Source organism: Plecotus auritus (assembly GCF_963455305.1).
Source record: "Plecotus auritus genome assembly, chromosome: 8".
Lineage (NCBI taxonomy): Eukaryota > Metazoa > Chordata > Mammalia > Chiroptera > Vespertilionidae > Plecotus > Plecotus auritus.
This window is the reverse complement of record NC_137782.1, coordinates 152,105,706-152,125,416: the sequence shown is the minus strand read 5'-3', so window position 1 is coordinate 152,125,416 and position 19,711 is coordinate 152,105,706. Positions and strand designations below refer to the sequence as shown.

Here is a 19,711-nt window from a genome sequence, read left to right as displayed (position 1 = left end):
TCTAACCTAACGCTGTTTCTCTTTGCCAGGCCTGGCAGCTCTTGGCACTCTGTGTTGGGCTCTTCCTTCCCCATCATCCTTTCCTGTGGCTTCTCAGGCTCCACCTTAAGAGGAATGCAGATTCCAGGTGTGCAGAAAACTAGCCAGCTGAACCGTTTATGTGGCCTCTGAAAGTCTACAGCAAATCATGAGTATTTAGTAACCTGCCAGGTGGAGAATGTGTGAAGCAAATGTTGGTACAGAGAACCTTGGTTACCATTTATGTGGAGCTTGGGAAATATTTCCTTTGCTATGCTGAATCTCTCATGGAAGATTGCAGTGAGAGCTTGAAACCTGATAAAGACTATTTTTAAGTGAAAAGTCTGTGTGTATTTCAATGATGAATGACTTAGTATCCGTTATCATTATAACAGCAACTACTTTGCTTCCTTAGTTTTCCCTATTACTATTTTTCTCCACATTGAATTTTTTTATGTGGAAAATGCCCCTGATGTTCTTCCCTCCTTTCATACTTGTGTGTATTTGAATTACTTCCGAATTTTTATTTCCTTGAAGAAAGACAGTTAAAACCCATCTGTCACAATGGCTTTTTACATTGGGACCCAAGGCAGCCAGCCAAGGGTTATCAGGATCATTTTGTCCAAAAGGTTGATGCCAGGTTGCTTAAATAAGCCCTGGGACTCAGATAAACAAATAAACAAGCACAATGAGACAAGAAACAACTTGGAAGCAGCCGAAAAATATTCTCCAGTTCATAATACGTTTTGGGGACTCTGTAATCGAGATCGTGTGACTTGAGTTGCAATCAGTGACAAATCACCCAAAGAATGAGAAAAGTTACAGAGGTTTAATAATACCATGCTAAAAGAAACATTACTGTCAACATTAGCATAATACATTATAATAATATATATCAAGGAAAGCTTTCTTAATGATTTCATATATATTAGCTTGTCTTAATTAAATTTATTCTTAGGCTTTATCTTAAGTTTTGTGTTATAGGACAGAATTCGGAAAATATGCCATTTATTGCCAGCGATGTGTAGAAAGAACACAACAAAATGGAGATCGAGAAGCCAGACCCTCAAGAATGGAAATTCTTTCAACTCTTCTTCGAAATCCTTATCATCATTCTTTGCCCTTCAGTATCCCTGTGCACTTCATGAATGGGATATATCAGGTGAGCTAGACTTTCTACCCTGAAGAAAACATGCTGAACCTGAAGTCCTATGTGCAACCTCTGGGCAACAAAGAAATGAGACTGTACACCTACCTGGTCAGCAGCTGGCAGTGATAACCTTGCAAATATATTAGATCTTTTATCAGAACTGCTGCATGTTTAAACAGCTTTGCTAAATAAAAAGGATTCACACAAAAAAACAAAGCTACTTTGGTTGAGGTCAATTATTTCCTGCTAGGTGAGGAAATAATTACTAACATTGGGTGTGTACAAGTTCAGTCGCTTTAAAGTCTCCAAATCTCAGGAATTGTCTGGGAAAGCTTATGGCCCTCCCAACTCTCAGATCTAGATGTTCGCTTATTAAGTGAAGCAAACATGTTCCAAAGCTAGCAGTTAGTCTTTGCAGCCATACGCCTTTTATCACAGGATTCAGATACTCAACTGCTTATTAAAGAAACAAACATTAAAGGCATAAAAGTTCATTTGTTTTAAGTACATTTCTTGTTTATTTTTTTCATTTGCTTGAAGATTACATAGTGCAACTGTCATTCTTGGTTTGCTTTTAATGGGTAGGCATAATATCTCTGCAAAATGTTTACAGCTGTGAAATAATCGGTCTCTTTTTAATTCAGTTGGCTGAAGCCAAGATTTCTGAATTCTTACAGCAAGCTAATGACTAAGACAACATTAATTTCTCCAGTGGGTGCTTTGGGAGTTAAAGCACCCAGATATATATATATGTGTGTGTGTGTGTGTGTGTGTGTGTGTGTGTGTGTGTGTATCTATCTATCTATCTATATATATATATATAGATATAGATATAGATATAGATATAGATAGATAGATAGATAGATAGATAGATATATCACCATTAATCATGCATCAAGTGTGAGGTGTTTCCCCCCCTGAAACCTAAGTTTGAAATGTATGTACTTTTTCATTCAGAGAACGACTTTGTTATTTCTGTTTAGGTAGTTGGATTTGATGCATCCACCACAGTGGAAGAATTTCTGAACACTTTGAACCAGGATACAGGAATGCGGAAGCCAGCCCAGTCTGGATTTGCCTTGTTCACCGATGATCCTTCTGGCAGGGATTTAGAACACTGTCTTCAAGGAAACATCAAGGTAAAACGAAGTCCTTTTAAGCGACAAAGAAGCTACTATTAGCTATTTGCAACAAGTTTAATTCAGGAGTTTTCAAAAAAATTTAAGCAATCTAATCTCCACAATGAAACACACTTGCAGGACTTTATTGAAGCCATAGAATTATTAATACACAATCTGCGCGCACACGCACACGTTAAATAGAGGGAAAGGATTAATAACAGTAATAGTACCCTAAGTATTAGGGTAATATGGCTGGAAGTGTGGAAACTCTAACCAAATGGCTTTCTATTTTATTCAGCTACTCAGCAATATTTATTGTGTCCCAGGAGCTGGACTGGATCCTGAGGGAATACAAAGAAGGATCAGAAATAGTCCCTGCCCACAGCACACTTAAAATTTGCTTAGAGGAGAGCAGCCTTATACACTGTAACTTTGCGGTCGGAAGTGATCAATGTTTTGAGAGTGCTGTGAGCATTCCACTGAGCGGAGAGGTTAAGCTCAGCATTGGAAATGAGGGAAGATCTGAACTGGGCTTTGAAGGAGTGGTGGAAGATGGACCTGTGGGAATAAAGAAGGGATTCCAGACAAGAAAGATCATGAGCAAAGACAGAATTGGAAGACTTTTAAACAGTCTTTTCTGGGTCTTAGTAAAATAACTTTAATAAAGTTTCTAGTTATGGCAACAATTAGAAATACAGAATTACAGAACCGGAAGGAACTTGAGAGAACAAAAATTTGCAAATGAGGAAACTGAGGCCCAGAGGGGGAAATGATTTACCTTTTCCTCACTTTATATGGTTTTTGATTGCTGTTGGGAATAAGTGCCTTGTTACGGGGTGAAGGTGTTTCTGGGATTTGGAGATGACAGAATTGGGGCAGAGTAGGGGAAGAACTAGATTTATAAATAATAGCTCACAAGTTTAGAGTGTATGCAGCATCAGTAACTCACAAAGCCTGCTCCACTTGCAAAACAACCTGTACAGAATATGGTTTATACTTAGTCCAGTAGGCATGTTGGTTAATAGATACAGTTTCCCCTTCATCCCTTTGCTGTATCTTCTACTGCATATTAAGAACTCTAGATGAATGAATGTCTTATTTCTCCTCAGCTCCAACTCTATCCTGTTCAATTCAATAAAGCCAAATGTAAATTTTGAGACAGTCATTTCTAGAACACTATTGTTAATAAATTAGTCAAGAAGTAAGTTAGTGTTTTTGGCTGACTTGAGCTAAGTAAATATCAGGGGCTTTGTTGAATAACTGCTTACCACATCTTTTTGAGAACTTGTATTTACCAGTATATTTCTGTAAATGGTCAGTTAAATAAACAAACATTTATTTAGTTCCTGAAGAATTTTTGTTCTTTCCCAGTCAAAGAATGTTAAGATTATATTCCAGATTTCTTTGGTATGACTTCATTTATTCCAATCTTTATAAACTCAGAAGGTAAAAAAGTTGCTTCTTCAGTGACTAAATCACAAAAATATTCCTGGAATCCTCTTGTTTCCAATCTCATGCAGTCCTTCATTAAGATTCTTTTTTGAGTAAAAAATGCATTGCCACAGTCCAAAGTTAATGTGTGTCCAAAAGGATGTGGACCAAAGAGCGATTTATAATTAAATCCTAAACTCAAGAGCTTCACATAAGCTTGAAACAAAAAGCTTTGGTTTTATCACATTCCTTGGAGATTTTTTTTACAGCATACAGACATGCTTGGCTTCAAAATATGCCAATTTGAAAAGTATGATAAATCTCCATTTTTCACTTTTCTTCTAGATTTGTGACATTATTTCTAAGTGGGAACAGGCTTCCAAAGAACAGCATCCTGGGAAATGGGAAGGTACGAGAACTGTTCGTCTAACTTATAAAAACAGGTGTGTAATGCCATCGCCAAACGCCCAAGTAGGAGTATACACATCTTCAAATCATGCACCTATAAGTTAACTTCCTACTGAAGAGCCTTAAAAGTTATATTTATCTGTATATTTGTTCTATAAATTATAACTCTACCACAGGAAGAAAATTTCGCATAAAATTTTATTTCTAATTTTTGTCCTTTAATGTCACGAATAATTATATTTTATAAAAATATGCATTTGGACAAAGATTAGAAGAAAACTACAGGGAAAAAAATAGCTGCTGTCTTAGCCTAGGTTGAATTTTTCACTTTCAAATTTTTCTTTGACACTATTATTATATTTTCCATAAAGACTAAATAATACAGATTTGTAGTAAGAAGAAGTATTTAAGTTACCCAAGCCTTTAAAAGTGATATATTCATATTCATTCATTCTAATGCTTTCATATTCTCGCTCTCTCTGTATTAATTGAGTTTCAGCTACAAGCCAGGCACTTAGCTAGATGCTCCAGATAAAATAATAATGAAACCAGACACAAACAGTACCTGAACTTTTGGAATTCACAGGCTAGTGAGGAAGACAGTAGTTAATCATACAATAACTCTAATGAACATACAATTACACATTAAGTTCCTTGAAAGAGAAGAGTGTGGTTCTGTGAGAGAGCGTAACTACAAGCCTGACAGACACTGGAGACATCCGGAGGCTTTGAGGAAATGATGCTTATGTCCAAGTCAGAAGAGGCTGGGAGCGTTAAAACGGGTAGAGAAGAATGTTCAAAAGCCTGTGGACGGAGGTATCTCAGGTTTTCAGAAATGGTTAAAAAGCCAGTGGGGTTAGAGCATATACCTTCTCAACGGATACGATTTTAATATACTGTGGCATATGGTCAGAAACCAGCTTTTCTCTCTTTCTCTTTCTTTTTTAACATCTTCTTTGCTTCCATACATCAGCAGAAAGTGGTACTTATTAAGCAGTGTACACTGATCAGGTCACATTAACTATATATATATATATATAAAAAAAAAAAGGAATCTGAAATATCAGACCATGAACCTCGTGGAATTATTGGTGTAGGATTGACTTCTTTCAGAGGCCTACCTTTGGAATGTAAGAAGTGAAGGCACTAATATAACATAAATAATGTACTAGCCTTTGATCCAGTCAGGATTTCTTTTTCTAATAACGCTGCCACAGAAATACCCACATAAGTGGGCACGAGTATTCCAGTATTCCCAAGTAGCTTCTTTGCCATATTTTTTAGAATAGTGAAAAATTAGTGTGTGTGGCAGGCAGTGGGGGGCTGTGAAAGGAACAGTTAAATAAATGTGGTGCCTTCATATTTTGGACTCCGCTTATACAGTCAGCACTAAAGGCCACACACTGTGTGAACAGGCTCCTTTGACCTGGATAACGGTGGTTGTGAGCCATTGGAGCTTCTCTATTCAGGGGCTCATGAGCAGGAGATCTGAGGACACAGATCTGACTGTTAAGCTTTGGTATCTAAGGTTTAAAACTCATGCTTTTCTGGAGACAAACAAGGTTACTTAGATAATGGAAAGTAATGGGCTGTCCTCCTGGAGGAGCCTGTTTCCACTGATGACAGCCTTTATGTGTGGCCCTTGGGTGACTGGGAGAGCAGCAGGCTAGCAGACCTGGCGCTCCCAGGTGGCTGTTCTAGTTCTGTGATGGCTGGAGCAGTGATTCCCATCGTGTGGGCCTGGGACCTGCAGCTCCAGCATCCTGGGAGCACATTAGAAACACAAATGATAAGGCCGCACCTCAGCCTTAAGGAGTCAGAGTCTCTGGAGTGAGACCCGGGAGTCTGTGTGTCCACAGTTCTGCAGGTGATCCTTATGCAGGCTGGGTTTTGAGGAGCACTGATGCACAGGCCCTCCTTGCTGCCCCTGCCTCGTGATCTTACCTGGAAGCAGGGCGTGAGCCCCTCGACCTGACCTGCTGTGATTCTTTATGTAGAAGAGGTTCAAGAATTCTCCTTTGGTTTTGTTGGCACCAAATGGCATTTTCATCCCTAAGACTATTTCTAATAATGCATACTTTATGAGTGTTTATTAAATACATGCTAATTCTACCTATGCTGGCTACAGTTGGGACCAAAATTAAATTTGGTTGAAGTGGAGAAAGATGTTCTGGAAGACACAGATAAGAATAATGCCCCAAGTCTAGTAAATACCACTCGAAAGGACAGAGAGAGTCCTGAGTAACACATAATAAAGATTGCCTTAAAAAGAAAAGAAGAGGAGAGGAGAGGAGAGGAGAGGAGAGGAGAGGAGAGAAGAAACCTCATGATAGTAGCTTTGACATCAGAATAAAAGCAATTCAACCGAAAGGTTTAATTTTTCACGGAAGTCTGAAATGGCTGATAGCCACAGCTCTGAGACAGTACTATGTTTCTAAATATGGTCTTGCTTTGCATGCATGTGGAAATAGCCTTAGACAATGAGCCCTGATTTCCAGTGGCACAGTCAGGAAGGGAACTCCTGTGGCCTATCATGCAGCAACGGACAAGGATCCCTGCAATAAAAACTAAAATACCAGCTCCTTATCATGGAGTTTTCATTTATATTTAGGAATGTGAGTCATGGACTTTTAATTGTTTCGTTTCAGAGGTTAAAGATCTAATTCATAGGTTTTAAGCTTGTTCTCAGAGATGACCATTTGTAAACTAATGTTTAAATTCTATTCATATTTAGGCTGCTTATTTAATTTGTTCCTCACTGTGTACTTGACATTGTAAGGTCAAGCCATGTTTTCAACCAAACGAAACTGGCAAGGGCCCTCCCTAAGGAGGACAGCTCCTCCTTATCCCCTCGTTGAAATCAAAGATCATTTTCCATAGTCCTTTGTCGTTAGTATTTTCCGGAGAACAGCCTGACATTCCCATCTCTGCCACCTTTAGCTGATTGTCAGAGGCAATTGACAATCTGCTGATAACACTCTACTAAACCTGCAGCTGTGACCCCCTTCCCTGTCCCCATCCCCTTCCTGCCTCGATGGCCACCACTCAAATCCCTGCTCGGAAGTCAGCACGCTGAAGCCTTCCTCTAGTTGCCACCACAGCTTTTACATGTATGTATTATACTCAAGGTAAGAGCAGATCTGGATGGAGCATTAACTGTGTGGCCACTCTGATCCAAGAGTTTTACCTTTGCTGACATTTAACTACAGCCGTTGGATCTTAAGCCAAGAAGCATCTTGACAGGTCATCTAATTTAGCCCATTTTTTCCAGCTATGATAACACCACAAAAATTCCAGCATGAAGAGACTCTTGTCATTCTAAATACCTCTAAAGAGGAATGCTAATAATAATAATAATAATAATAATAATAATAACCAACATTTATTGAGCAATCTAGGCCCTGTGCTGAGCTCTTTTCATGTGTCATCTCGTATAATCCTAACAGCACCCCTACGAAGTAAGTTTTATTATCATCTCCATCTTACAGGTCAGGAAACTGAAGCTCCAGAGAGTGAAGTCATTTGCCCAAGGCTACAGAAAAGGGGATTCTTTCCGGCTTTTTCTGCAAATGATTCCCATATTTAGTGACTCCCACTACCATTCATTTATCCATTCCTGCAGTAAACATCTGTTCAGCGTCTGGTGCATAGACTTTCCCTCCCCTGCAGTTGGTAGGGAGAGACAGACACAAAAGCTTAGCCATGTGATTCATGCTGTAACAGGAACGGTGTGGCAGAGTCGTGAACATGGTCTCTGGAGAGACACTGCCTGGGTTAGAATCCTGGTTCCCCCGCTCACTGTGTGGCTTGGAGAAAGTTACTTACCATCTCTGTGCCTCACATACCCTCTATGTGAAATGGAGATGAAAACAGTACCTCCTCTAAGGTTGTCTCAAGGACTAAATGTCAGCAAAGGTAAAACTTTTGGATCAGGGTGGCCACACAGTTAATGCTCCATCCAGATCTGCTCTTACCTTGAGTATAATACATACATGTAAAAGCTGTGGTGGCAACTAGAGGAAGGCTTCAGCGTGCTGACTTCCAAGCAGGGATTTGAGTGGTGGCCATCGAGGCAGGAAGGGGACGGGGACAGGGAAGGGGGTCACAGCTGCAGTTTTAGTAGAGTGTTATCAGCAGACTGCAGTGGATGGAGGAGGGGAGGGAGGTGGAGAGTGAAGGCAGGCCCTCAGTAGGTTTACAAGATGTTGAGAAAAAAGGCAGTAGGAAATAAATGCTCTGAGGAATGAAATAGGGAGCCGGTTGGGCTGAGAGCTCTGCTGAACTTGGAGCCGTATACACAGGGATAGTGGTCCGCGTCCACGCAGTGATGTGATCTCCATCCCGCAGTATTCCTCTTCCTGGGTGTCAAGTGAGGAGGAGGACATTGGGGGTTCCCCTGCCAGCTCATCTGCACCCTGCCTGCTAGGGCAGAGGCCACTCTCTCTGCTCCAGGCCTTGGGGACTGGGCACCTGGTCATCTTGGGAAAGACTCAGAGCACATTCTCCTGGCACCTTTCCCATTCAGGATCCGTGGATTTGAGTTTCTGGCTTGGTCGTTTTTGTGACTCTTTAGTATTTTTCTACATTCTTTCCAAATTGCTCTATGATTGTCGGAGCACAAACTGTTTCATCAGGGGCTTCAGCCTATGAGTCCTACACGTTGTATTTCTACATGTCTGGGATTGATTTCCCCTTTTTTGCGTATGGTGTTTTATCCTCCCTTCCCAGGTTTAATTTCATCTACATGCCAGAAATGATTGAAAATACATGCTAGCCCTTCTTGCCTGTAGTCATTTGTACATTTGCCTCTTCTTTCCCCTCCTAGCTGTTACACCAATTCAAACTTTTATTAACAGCGTTCCAGTGGCAACACTTAGCTAAACCCTGGTAGATGACAGTGATGAATAAGACATACTTCTTGCCAAAACCGGTTTGGCTCAGTGGATAGAGCGTCGGCCTGCGGACTGGAGGGTCCCGGGATCGATTCCGGTCAAGGGCATGTGCATTGGTTGCGGGCACATCCCCAGTGGAAGGTGTGCAGGAGGCAGCTGATCGATGTTTCTCTCTCATCGATGTTTCTGGCTCTCTATCCCTCTTTCTTCCTCTCTGTAAAATACCAATAAAATAAATTAAAAAAAAAAAGACATACTTCTTAACTCTAGTGGAGACAATAAGCTATGTACAAAGATCTTTGCATGCCACAGAGGGAGAGCTCCCCCGCCCCAACTTTATTCTCTGTCTTATATCACTTTGCTAACATCATTTTGAATTTAGAATCTATTTCTATCACCCAGGCATACTCTTCTACCAGTTAACAATTTCTCCTCATGCAGTTACAAATTAAAATAGGGCTTAGGATTTATGTTTTCAAGAAACCTCTCTGAATGACTGCCCAGGACAGTGATTCTTAAGCTGGGATGGGTGGAAAGAATTTTCAGAATCCTGGGGAAGAAGGGCTTTTCAAGGTACCCGCCACCCGTGCTTCCTCTGACCTGCCGCCCTCCCAGCCCCTGCTATTTGAGATAATTATTTCGAGAGATACTGTACTTCACGGCAGTGTGGCCTCTCCCTCAAGCGTATCGGGAGAGAAAGGCTGAAAATTCAGGGAGAACCTAACAAATGCTGGATCTAAATCCCTCTTCCTGCCACTGTGTGGTCATGACAGGCTTAACGTATGCCAAGGTGCTGCTTACCACCCCCTGCCACGTTTACTGCACCCCATGCCTGACCTGCAGCCCGAAGCCAGAGCCCCAGAAATCTCACATATAAGGCAACAGCATAGTGATAAAGAAGGAGGCTCGCCCTGACCGGTTTGGCTCAGTGGATAGAGCGTCGGCCTGCGGACTGAAGGGTCCCAGGTTCGATTCCCGTCAAGGGCATGTACCTTGGTTGCGGGCACATCCCCAGTAGGAGGTGTGCAAGAGGCAGCTGATCGATGTTTCTCTCCCATCGATGTTTCTAACTCTCTGTCCCTCTTCCTTCCTCTCTGTAAAAAAATCAATAAAATATATTAAAAAAAAAAAAAAAAAAAAAAGAAGGAGGCTCACTGCATTGATGGAAGAGCTAGGCAGACAAAAGCCATCTTAAATTTCAACAGCTGGTAATAACATGTAACCTATAGTTGAGCTCCTAAAACTGCTGATGAGAATGTGGCCAAAAACAAAAAAAAAAGTCAAAACATTTAAATGGACAAATATTATCTTTTGGATTCCCCAGAAATCTGCCCCCCACCCCGCTCCAATGTGATGTTGTTTTTGAATTGAAGCCTGCATTTCCTATTCCCTGGTGTGTCCAAGGTACTTAGGAGATATCACGAGTATTTTGAAAATGGGGTTTATACAGCCCATTGACGAAGGGTTCATTTCATTCCCCGAAAGAAAGGGCACATTTAATTTCACTCAGTGCCTCATTTCCTTCCTCAGTAACACTTCAGGATTTGGTATTTCGGGGCGTAGAAAATAGCGTAAAGTATCAGAGAAGTGTCCCTCAACCTCCACCTCAAAGCAGTTTTTCCTCAGTTTGCTGAACAGAAACAGAAGCCATTAACAGATAGTAATGCTCGAAGCTTACATCACGTAGACAACTGTTAGAACACCCTCCTTAATGAAAAATTTCCTTTTTTTTTTCCTTTTTCTTTTTTTTTTACAGACTGTATTTCTCCATGCAAGCTCGTGGAGAGACTGATAGAGAGAAGTTGCTGTTAATGTATCAGACAAATGACCAAATAATAAACGGACTTTTCCCTCTGAACAAGGACCTGGCATTGGAAATGGCGGCCCTTTTAGCTCAGGTATCTTCCGGGGTATATAGAGTAACATTTCCTAAAGATAAAACACTAATTTCAGCACTGACTTAAGTGTAGTAAAACGATGTACCTTTAGTAATCCTTTAAATTCATTTTGCTGTGATTAACACCTTAAACATTGCAGGCATTTTAATTACAGTTTGGCTCCAAATTGCTGACAATTGCAGTGATGTGGAATGAGACAGAATTCCATAAAGGGACCCTCGTTGCTTAATTATCTTAAAGTAAACCACGAGGCTTTGCAGTTAATGCAGGAGTTTGATGAGTGTAGAGCCGTGGGGCTAAGGACGCCATGCTGACATCACCCTCTCATCTAATAGGAATCAGTCTTGCTGATATTCTCTGTCTTAATTAGAAGCCCTGGGGCTGAGCGTTAATTGTTGTACGGAGTGTCTGGTAAGGCATGGTGTTGATGTGGGGCATACTGAGCATGAGTTAATTTTCAGTTATTCTCTAAACATTGTGCTCATTCTGTGCCACACAGTACACCAGCCTCAGAGCGGGGAGGCACTAAGCTCAGAGATACTGCTGTAGGGTTCCCTAAAAGGCATAGTTTCCTAGAACAGCCTACCGTTTTTATAACTATTGTTTGCCCAGCTGCCGCATATTTGGGGGTTAAATCCTGGTCTGGGGTTGCACAGGTAGCTGAGCTGAGTACTACCTGGGGACAGGTGGGGACAACTAACGCTTGCTCTGAGGAAACTGTGTACTGGTGAGGAAATTAGGAAGGATACCTGACCGGATAGGAGAGGGAGATGACAGCTGAACAGCAGAGTCAGGCTAAGAAACCAACAAATAAGAGGCTGGGTCTAAGAACCTAGACAGTTATAAGAATAGACTGTAAGGGTGAAGCTCAGCTAAGGAATTTAGACAGTAACTGATCAGATTAAGAGCTAAGGCCGAAACCGGTTTGGCTCAGTGGATAGAGCGTCGGCCTGCGGACTGAAAGATCCCGGGTTCGATTCCGGTCAGGGGCATGTACCTTGGTTGCGGGCACATCCTCAGTGGGAGGTGTGCAGGAGGCAGCTGATCGATGTTTCTCTCTCATCGATGTTTCTAGCTCTCTATCCCTCTCCCTTCCTCTCTGTGAAATATCAATAAAATATATTAAAAAAAAAAAAAGAGCTAAGTAAGGGAAGCCACGGGGGTCAGTATCTCAGAGGCTGTTGTACTAACAGCTTACCTGGAGGCCAGTGACCTTTTTGAAATGGAGACCTGAGACTTCCTGTACGCCCATCCCAGTCTTGTCGGAGCCCTCCACCTGCCTGTTGGGGAGTGTTACAGATTTGATGTGAGTGTTCTTCTATAGGACATTCACCTGAATATTCCCACCCAGTTCGCTCCGTGAGCCCTCCTTTGGTACCACATACTAGGTGTTTGACTCAGTTTATCACAAGTATTTATTAATACTTCAGTCTCCCTACTAAACAGTTAACTCCCTGAGGATAAAACCGAGGCTCAACCTTTTTCTCTCTCACATCACTTAGCACAGCACCTGACATGGAAAGGGGACATGGTGTAGGTCTGGGTGAATGAATGGGTAGGTGAGTGGCTGGAGACATAGTTGGTAGTTGGATCGGTGGGCAAGGGATGGCATCTGTGTAGATAAAGATTAAATAGTCTTTCATTCGGGCAGAAAGGGGCTCTATTCCCAGGAATACTAGAATAATAAAACGAGGGGATGAATACAGTAACATTTATGGAGGAAATCTAGGAAGAAATGAATGAGAATATAGTTCTTACTCCCATTATATTCAGTAAAGACCCTTAAAAAGTTCGTAATACTTTTTTGAGATTTCCCTTAGCTTTATAACTTTTTTCTTTCATTTTTAACTTCTATTATTATCAATTAAAATGGTACCTAAAAATGAAAATTTTTCCTGTGCTGTAACAGGCAATAGTGGAGTGATGTGGCCTTTAGCAAATACTATTTGAGGGTGATATTAACCTAGCGTGGTTAATGTAGATATAGAACTGAAATGTTTAAGTTATAGATTTTTTTTCAAAATTAGCATTCAGATGGAACTTAGATTTTAATAAAAATACATACATATGATTATAAATTCCATAATCACACAATCGTGACAAATAGATTTATATATATTATGTGTAATTATATGTTATATTATAAAGAATGCTTAGAAAGAATAAAACTGATTTTCTTTTTTTAAAAACTCTTATCCTTTGTTTTCTCTTCCTTTGTATTTCCAATTAGGTGGAGATTGGAGATTTTGAAAGACCTTTTTCAACCCCAGCAGGCCATGTTACTAATCAGTGCAAAGCAAACCAAACTCTAAAACAAGTCATAGAGAAATTTTACCCTAAAAGGTATAGAGATGACTCCTCTGAAGAGCAGGTAAGGTAAGGAACCTCTTGTAACTCCTAAAGGCAGAGTCACACTTGTTCTTTGGTGATATTTTAAAGATGAAAAAAATTGTACATGACCTTTTTTTTTCAAGGCTTTTTAATAATGGTGAATCCCAAGAGATTATAGATCTTTTTATTTATATGCCTAAAAACTTTAGAATCTAGATTTAAGAAATAAAAGAGCCCTAACCGCTTTGGCTCAGTGGATAGAGCGTCGGCCTACGGACTGAAAGGTCCCAGGTTTGATTCCGGTCAAGGGCATGTACCTTGGTTGCGGGCACATCCCCAGTAGGAGGTGTGCAGGAAGCAGCTGATGTTTCTCTCTCATCGATGTTTCTAACTCTCTATTCCTCTCTGTAAAAAATCAATAAAATAAATTTTTTTAAAAAGAAATAAAAGAAAAAATTGGTCAATAATATGTTTAATTTGATGAAGTGATTACCAAAAGTTTTTTTTTTTTCATCTCTTAGGGTATTTTATTATGAACAAATTGGAATAAAAATAAACTATCATCTTACATAATATTGTTTAATATAAACCTTTAAATTAAACTCAGCTAACTTGGAATTTTGATTTTTGAGAGCATGTAAAGAAGAGCTGTAGATTTAAAAATAGAGGAAATCTAGTTCACAATGAATTTTTCCAAAATAGGGACATTTGAGGTGAGTCTTTTCTCTATGTAGAAGAAGTGGTTTAAAAGAGGTTTTCCCACCCTGGCCGGCTTAGCTCAGTGGATGGAGCAGTGGCCTGCAGACTGAGCGGTCCCAGGTTCGATTCCGGCCAAGGGCACATGCCTGGGTTGTGGGCTCGATCAGTGATTCTCTGTCATCATTGATGTTTCTCTCTCTCTCTCTCATTCTCCCTTCCTCTCTGAAATCAATAAAGAAATATATTTAAAATAAATAAATAAATAAAAGAGGTTTTCCCTGCATCCAGCATTTCTACAAGCCAGGGATGACAATACCTAAAATTCCACTGTTAGGAATTTATTGTTTGGTCTCAACTTCTTATACTTTTCTTTAAAAATGAAAGTTATTCCCATGAAAAATTACCTGTTAAAAGAATTTACACTGAGATTTTATATTAGCTAATCAGGATTTTTTAAAAATATATATTTTTTATTTCAGAGAGGAAGGGAGAGGGAGAGAGATAGAAACATCAATGATGAGAGAGAATCATTGATTGGCTGCCTTCTGCAAGCCCCACACCTGAGATGGAGCCCACAGCTTGGGCATGTGCCCTGACTGGGAATCGAACCACTATCTCCTGGTTCATAGGTCAGCACTCAACCATGCTGGCTGGCATTAGTCAGATTGTTTAAGGGTACCTGCAGTGGGTGGGAAACAGGAAAGCTAGGTCATGCTGAGAGCACTAATACTGAGGATTTGGTGAAAGGAATACTACAAAAAGTACAAGGGGTAGACTGTGGTTACATGGGAGTCACAAAATAACAGTTCCGCCTAGGTTGGGTCTAGGTATCCCAGTTCTGCCTAGGACTGGCTTAAGAAGAGCCTTCTCTAGGAGGACTATCCACTGTTTATATTTTGCTTTTGTTTTTTTGTTCTTTTCTCTTTCCTTTTTAGGCAGCTTTGCCAGCGACTATCAACCAGATGGATGGCCCTCCGGGGACACAGTGCTGCTGATTGTGTGCGAATTTATTTGACAGTAGCCAGGAAGTGGCCATTCTTTGGTGCCAAGTTGTTTCTTGCAAAAGTAAGAAAGATGGAGGATAATTCAGTTCGGTTAATAAAACAGTGGTAACCGTCACCCCAGGTTTATAGGTTCGGTGTTTAAAAGGAAAATAAAGAAATTTCCAATAGTTTAAACAATAAGTAAAAGGCAGGAAAGCCATCAGCTTCTCTATCTTTTCCCCTCTGCTCCACTTGGCCCTCCCTTAAGTCATTTCTTACACTCACTAGGCTCATCATCAGACTGAAGACAACAGCTGAACTTAGCTTTCTTCTCTTCATTCCTGCAGCCATTCCCTCAGCTACTCTCTCACTCATTTGCTCATTTATTTTGTGTTTTATGAATTCTGTTTGTCAAACACTGAGCTAAGCTCTAGGGGATACATAAGCTCATGGTTTCAGCTGGGTTGTACTCAAACTTCCAGGAACTCACAATCCAGTGTTGCAATGGCCCTGGGAACAACTGCTGGCCAAGAGTGACCTGAGCAGAGTGCTGCAGGAGCACAGGATGGAGAGACTGACCCTGCCAGCGGGGGGAGCAAGTAGCTCGTCCCAATGCACACATTAATAAATGGAAATTTTGGATCTCAAACCCAGGTTTCCTGATATCGGATTCACTGCTCTTTCCATTATGCCACACTGTCTCCTCCTCCCCAAGAGAGATTTTTAATGGTTGTTGTTTGAAATGTTGCATTACCTTTAGCTGAAAAATATTTCTGTAAATTTGCTTAGCATTTATTACAAAGTGTATTTTCACTTCTTCATAGCCCATAACTCCATCATCACTTGGAAGTACTTTCCTGTGGCTGGCTATCCATGAGGATGGTTTAAGCATCTTAGAATACAACTCCATGGTAAGATTAAATCCTGAAGTTTTGCATTGAGTCTATTGCTCAGTGTACTGTAAACAGAAGGTAATGATATCTTAGTCTGATTTTCTTCCTAATACTATATAATGAATAGTCATTTTATAAATATACAACTATGATTACAGCTTAATCTTTTAAAACAAGATTAGACAGGTTATATACGGGCATAGCTCAGAGATATTGCATTTTGGTTCTAGAACACCACAATGAGGCAAATATCACAATAAAGCAAGTCACACAAATGTCTTGGTTTCCTAGTATATGTAAAATTTACGTTTATACTATACTGTAGTCTACTAAATGTGCAATAGCATTATGTCTAAAAAAACAATGTACATACCTTAATTAAAAAATACTTTATTGCTAAAAAATGCTAACCATCACGAACGCCTTTAGTGAGTAATAATCTTTTGCTGGTGGAGTGTCTTAGCTTCAATTTGAATAAAAATCTGTGAAGCACAAAAAGGTATGCCTATACTGTGTATGAGAAAAATATCAAGATACCATGACTGAATTGTAATCATGGTTGTATTTGTAAAATGACCATTTACAATGGTAGGAAGATTGCTTCCTGTGTAAAATGAAAAAGATAACATTAAAATAGAAACTTAAGTTCAGTTTCCCTAAGGCTTCTGTAAGGATTTCTGTTATTTCCTGTCATATCACTTATCAGTTTACTTGTGCCTATACAGTATCTTAGACCTTTTTCTGTGATTATAAAGTCAAATAGGCTTTCTATGTGTCATTTATTTACTTCATATGTATCATATTACATAGTAAAAATGTTGTGGTTTTTTTTTAAGCTGGCAGGCAGGAATTGCTACATTTTACCTGGTAGGTATCCTGGGCTCTCCAACTGTGGATAGTTAGTGATCACGAGAATTTATTGGAAACCAAACTATTTTTAAGTGTTATAGTAACTGTTTCTCCTTATAATCGCTTTAAAAAATGTTTTGGAAGGAGTTTATGCTTTTGAATGCCTTTTAGTTCTTGAATGGATAACTTGAAGATAGATTCTAAAATCGGATTTAAAGTCACCAAAAAATTGTACACCATTATTGAGTTTTCTTAGCTAAGAAAACCAGTTCTCTAGATCCTGGGAGGTGGGTAAAGAGGCCAGGAAGTGGCCATGTGTGGGCTGAGCCTTGAGCCAGTTAGTGCTGGAATGGTCTGCTTATTCTTGCAAACTAATCATTAGATGTGCAGATTCCTTTCCTTTGAGGCTGTACATCTTTGAATAATATTTTTTAAAATTGTTTAAGCAACACATTAGGAAAAATATGTGCTGCATATGTGATAAAAGGTTGGTATCCTTTATAAACATGGGTGTCTTAATAAAACAATAAGGAAATGTCCCGGCCAGTGTGGCTCAGTGGTGGAGTGTTGAGCCATGAACCAGGAGATCACTGGTTCAGTTCCTGGTCAGGGCACATGCCCGGGTTGCGGGCTTGATCCCCAGTAGGGGATGTACAGGAGGCAGCTGATCAATGATTCTTCTCATCATTGATGTTTCTATCTCTTTCTCCCTTACTCTCTCTGAAGTCAATAAAAACACATTTTAAAAAACAAAAAGGAAATGATCAACACATCAATAGACAAATGGTCCAAGGCGATTCACAGAAGAAATACAAATAAATGTTCAGTACATGTATTTTAAAATGTTAATCTCACTAGTAATCAAATAAATTCAATTTAAAACAGTGAGATTCTACTTTTCACTGGTCAGGTTGACAGAGATTCAAAAAGTGATATTTAGTGTTAGCAGGACTATGGTGCTGGGTACATAAATGGGTATAACCTTTCTGGAGGAGTCTGGAAATATTCTAAATATTGTCCTTATTTTCTTGAGATAGCAATTCCAGCCGTTGAGGTTTATAACCAAAGTAATAATTACATATATGTATTACAAAATATGTTGGAAAATATGCATTGGAGTGTTGCTTAAGTTAGTGACAAATAAAAATGATTTAAATGTTCTGTAATAGGAATTAGTTAAATAAAAAATGGTCTATAAAATAATTTTAAAGATGTTATTCAAGTACATTTGTTGTCATGGAAAGATTTTCACAAAATGTAGTTAAATTAAAAAAGAAGCAGTGTGCATGATATTATTTCTGTTTGTGTAAATCAAAGTATGCAAATCAGCATAAACCACATGGATTTGCCAATATTTGACATGTTTTACCTTAAAAAGTATCCGTTTCATATGGTTAAGCCTAATACATATATATATAGACATATACAAAAATATTAAAGGACATATACAAAAATATTAACAGTGGCTTTCCACTGGATGCTGGAATATAGACGCTTTTTATTTTCTTCTTGTATTTTCTCATTTTCCTAGTGAGTTATTTGTTTCAAAATCAAAATTTTTTTAATTATAAAGGTAAGTGATGCCTAAATAAAATTAGTATACTTCTATTTTGTATCACAGTAAATTTTACTTTAGGAAAAATGTATTATATCACAATTAATTAATATCAGGATTTAATGGAGATATGCTATTAGTCACTTCTCATCTTTCTTTGAAAATAACGAGTGTATAACATGTTTACTTCTCTTTGAAGAGGTTAATAGTCAGCTATGTGTACAAGAGTCTAATGACATTTGGAGGATATCAAGATGACTTTATGATAGTCATTAACAATACACATTCAAAGGACAAACCAACAGAGAAATTACTTTTTGCCATGGCAAAACCCAAGGTGAGTAGAATTCTTTGAACCAACTCTTTATGCTAGTGTTCTTTCATACTAAAACATTTGCTGTGCAAAGACGAAGTTCCAGATGAGAAAACAGACTTCACTTACAGTCAAACACCCTAGTTCCAAATTCGGGCTTACCTCATCTTTTTAAAGCCTTGGTTTCTTCATCTGAAAGTTAAATGATTTGATGCTACCTTTTGTTTGTTTGTTTGTTTGTTTAAGAATTAAATAAAGGAATTGTATTTAGCCCAGTGCTTGCTATCCAGAAGTTTCCAAGTAAGTGACCTTGGTGTAAGTTGTTGTGAGGAACTTTATATGTATTATCGTATTTACTTGGAGTAATTCACTTTACCGACCCATTAGTGGGAAGATTAAGATTTTATAATTAAAACACACCTGTTTCTTTACTAGTTTTAGCAAACTAATGTCTCTTAACTAAATGCAGTAAGTAAACTTACATGCTAACATGTAAATACCTCATTGTTTGATCTGTATAAACGGGAATGCTGGTAGCCTGGGCACTTGCAAATAGAGACCACCCATAGCTAACACTTTCTTTTAGAAATGATGAGAACTTCTCAGGTGCATAACAATTCTATTTTTCTTGTTTTAGATTCTCGAAATCACTCTTTTGATTGCCAGTTACATAAACAACTTCCATCAGCAAAAGGCTGCGTTTCACCACCTCTCTGCTCCAGCGCTGCTCTCAGCCCGGAACCAGGGACCCCAAGCCAGGACGATGGGAAGCCATCCCCTTCTCTCAAGCAGCAGACCAACCATAGGCCCCACTTTACTCTGAAAAGGGGGCAGGGGGCGCCTGAACATTCACTCTCTGTCCTCTAAGCAGTGGCTGCATCAGCTCCAAATAAGTTTATATACCTGGCAACATGGCCCCCACATAATTGTATTCCAGAATTTAAAAATAATGGAGGTTATTTGTTTTATTTTATTTAAAAATAGTCAAATGAATACTAATAACACATAAAACACAAAATTTGCACACATACTGGATGTTCTCCTGGATTAAATGGGTTAGAATTTGTAATTTTTTTCTGTCTCCCTTCTCCCTTGCTATCAGACACATCATGCAGTATGGTGTTTTTTCTTCTTCTTTTTTTAATTTAATAAATCTTTATTGTTCAGATT

At 39.2% G+C, this 19,711-nt stretch overlaps 1 protein-coding gene across 1 annotated transcript in view; it reads left to right on the top strand.

Annotated features, from left to right (window-relative positions):
* The window catches only part of PLEKHH2 (pleckstrin homology, MyTH4 and FERM domain containing H2), a 71,758-nt gene extending 52,047 nt beyond the window's left edge, over positions 1-19,711 (top strand). Inside the window, exons 21-30 of the mRNA XM_080684778.1 lie at positions 30-127; positions 1,003-1,180; positions 2,152-2,307; positions 4,066-4,163; positions 10,777-10,918; positions 13,149-13,294; positions 14,884-15,013; positions 15,756-15,842; positions 18,428-18,565; positions 19,179-19,711. Coding sequence (XP_080540904.1) covers positions 30-127; positions 1,003-1,180; positions 2,152-2,307; positions 4,066-4,163; positions 10,777-10,918; positions 13,149-13,294; positions 14,884-15,013; positions 15,756-15,842; positions 18,428-18,565; positions 19,179-19,364 — 1,359 coding nt within the window. The 3' untranslated portion in view covers positions 19,365-19,711. The remainder of the gene's footprint in view (positions 1-29; positions 128-1,002; positions 1,181-2,151; positions 2,308-4,065; positions 4,164-10,776; positions 10,919-13,148; positions 13,295-14,883; positions 15,014-15,755; positions 15,843-18,427; positions 18,566-19,178) is intronic.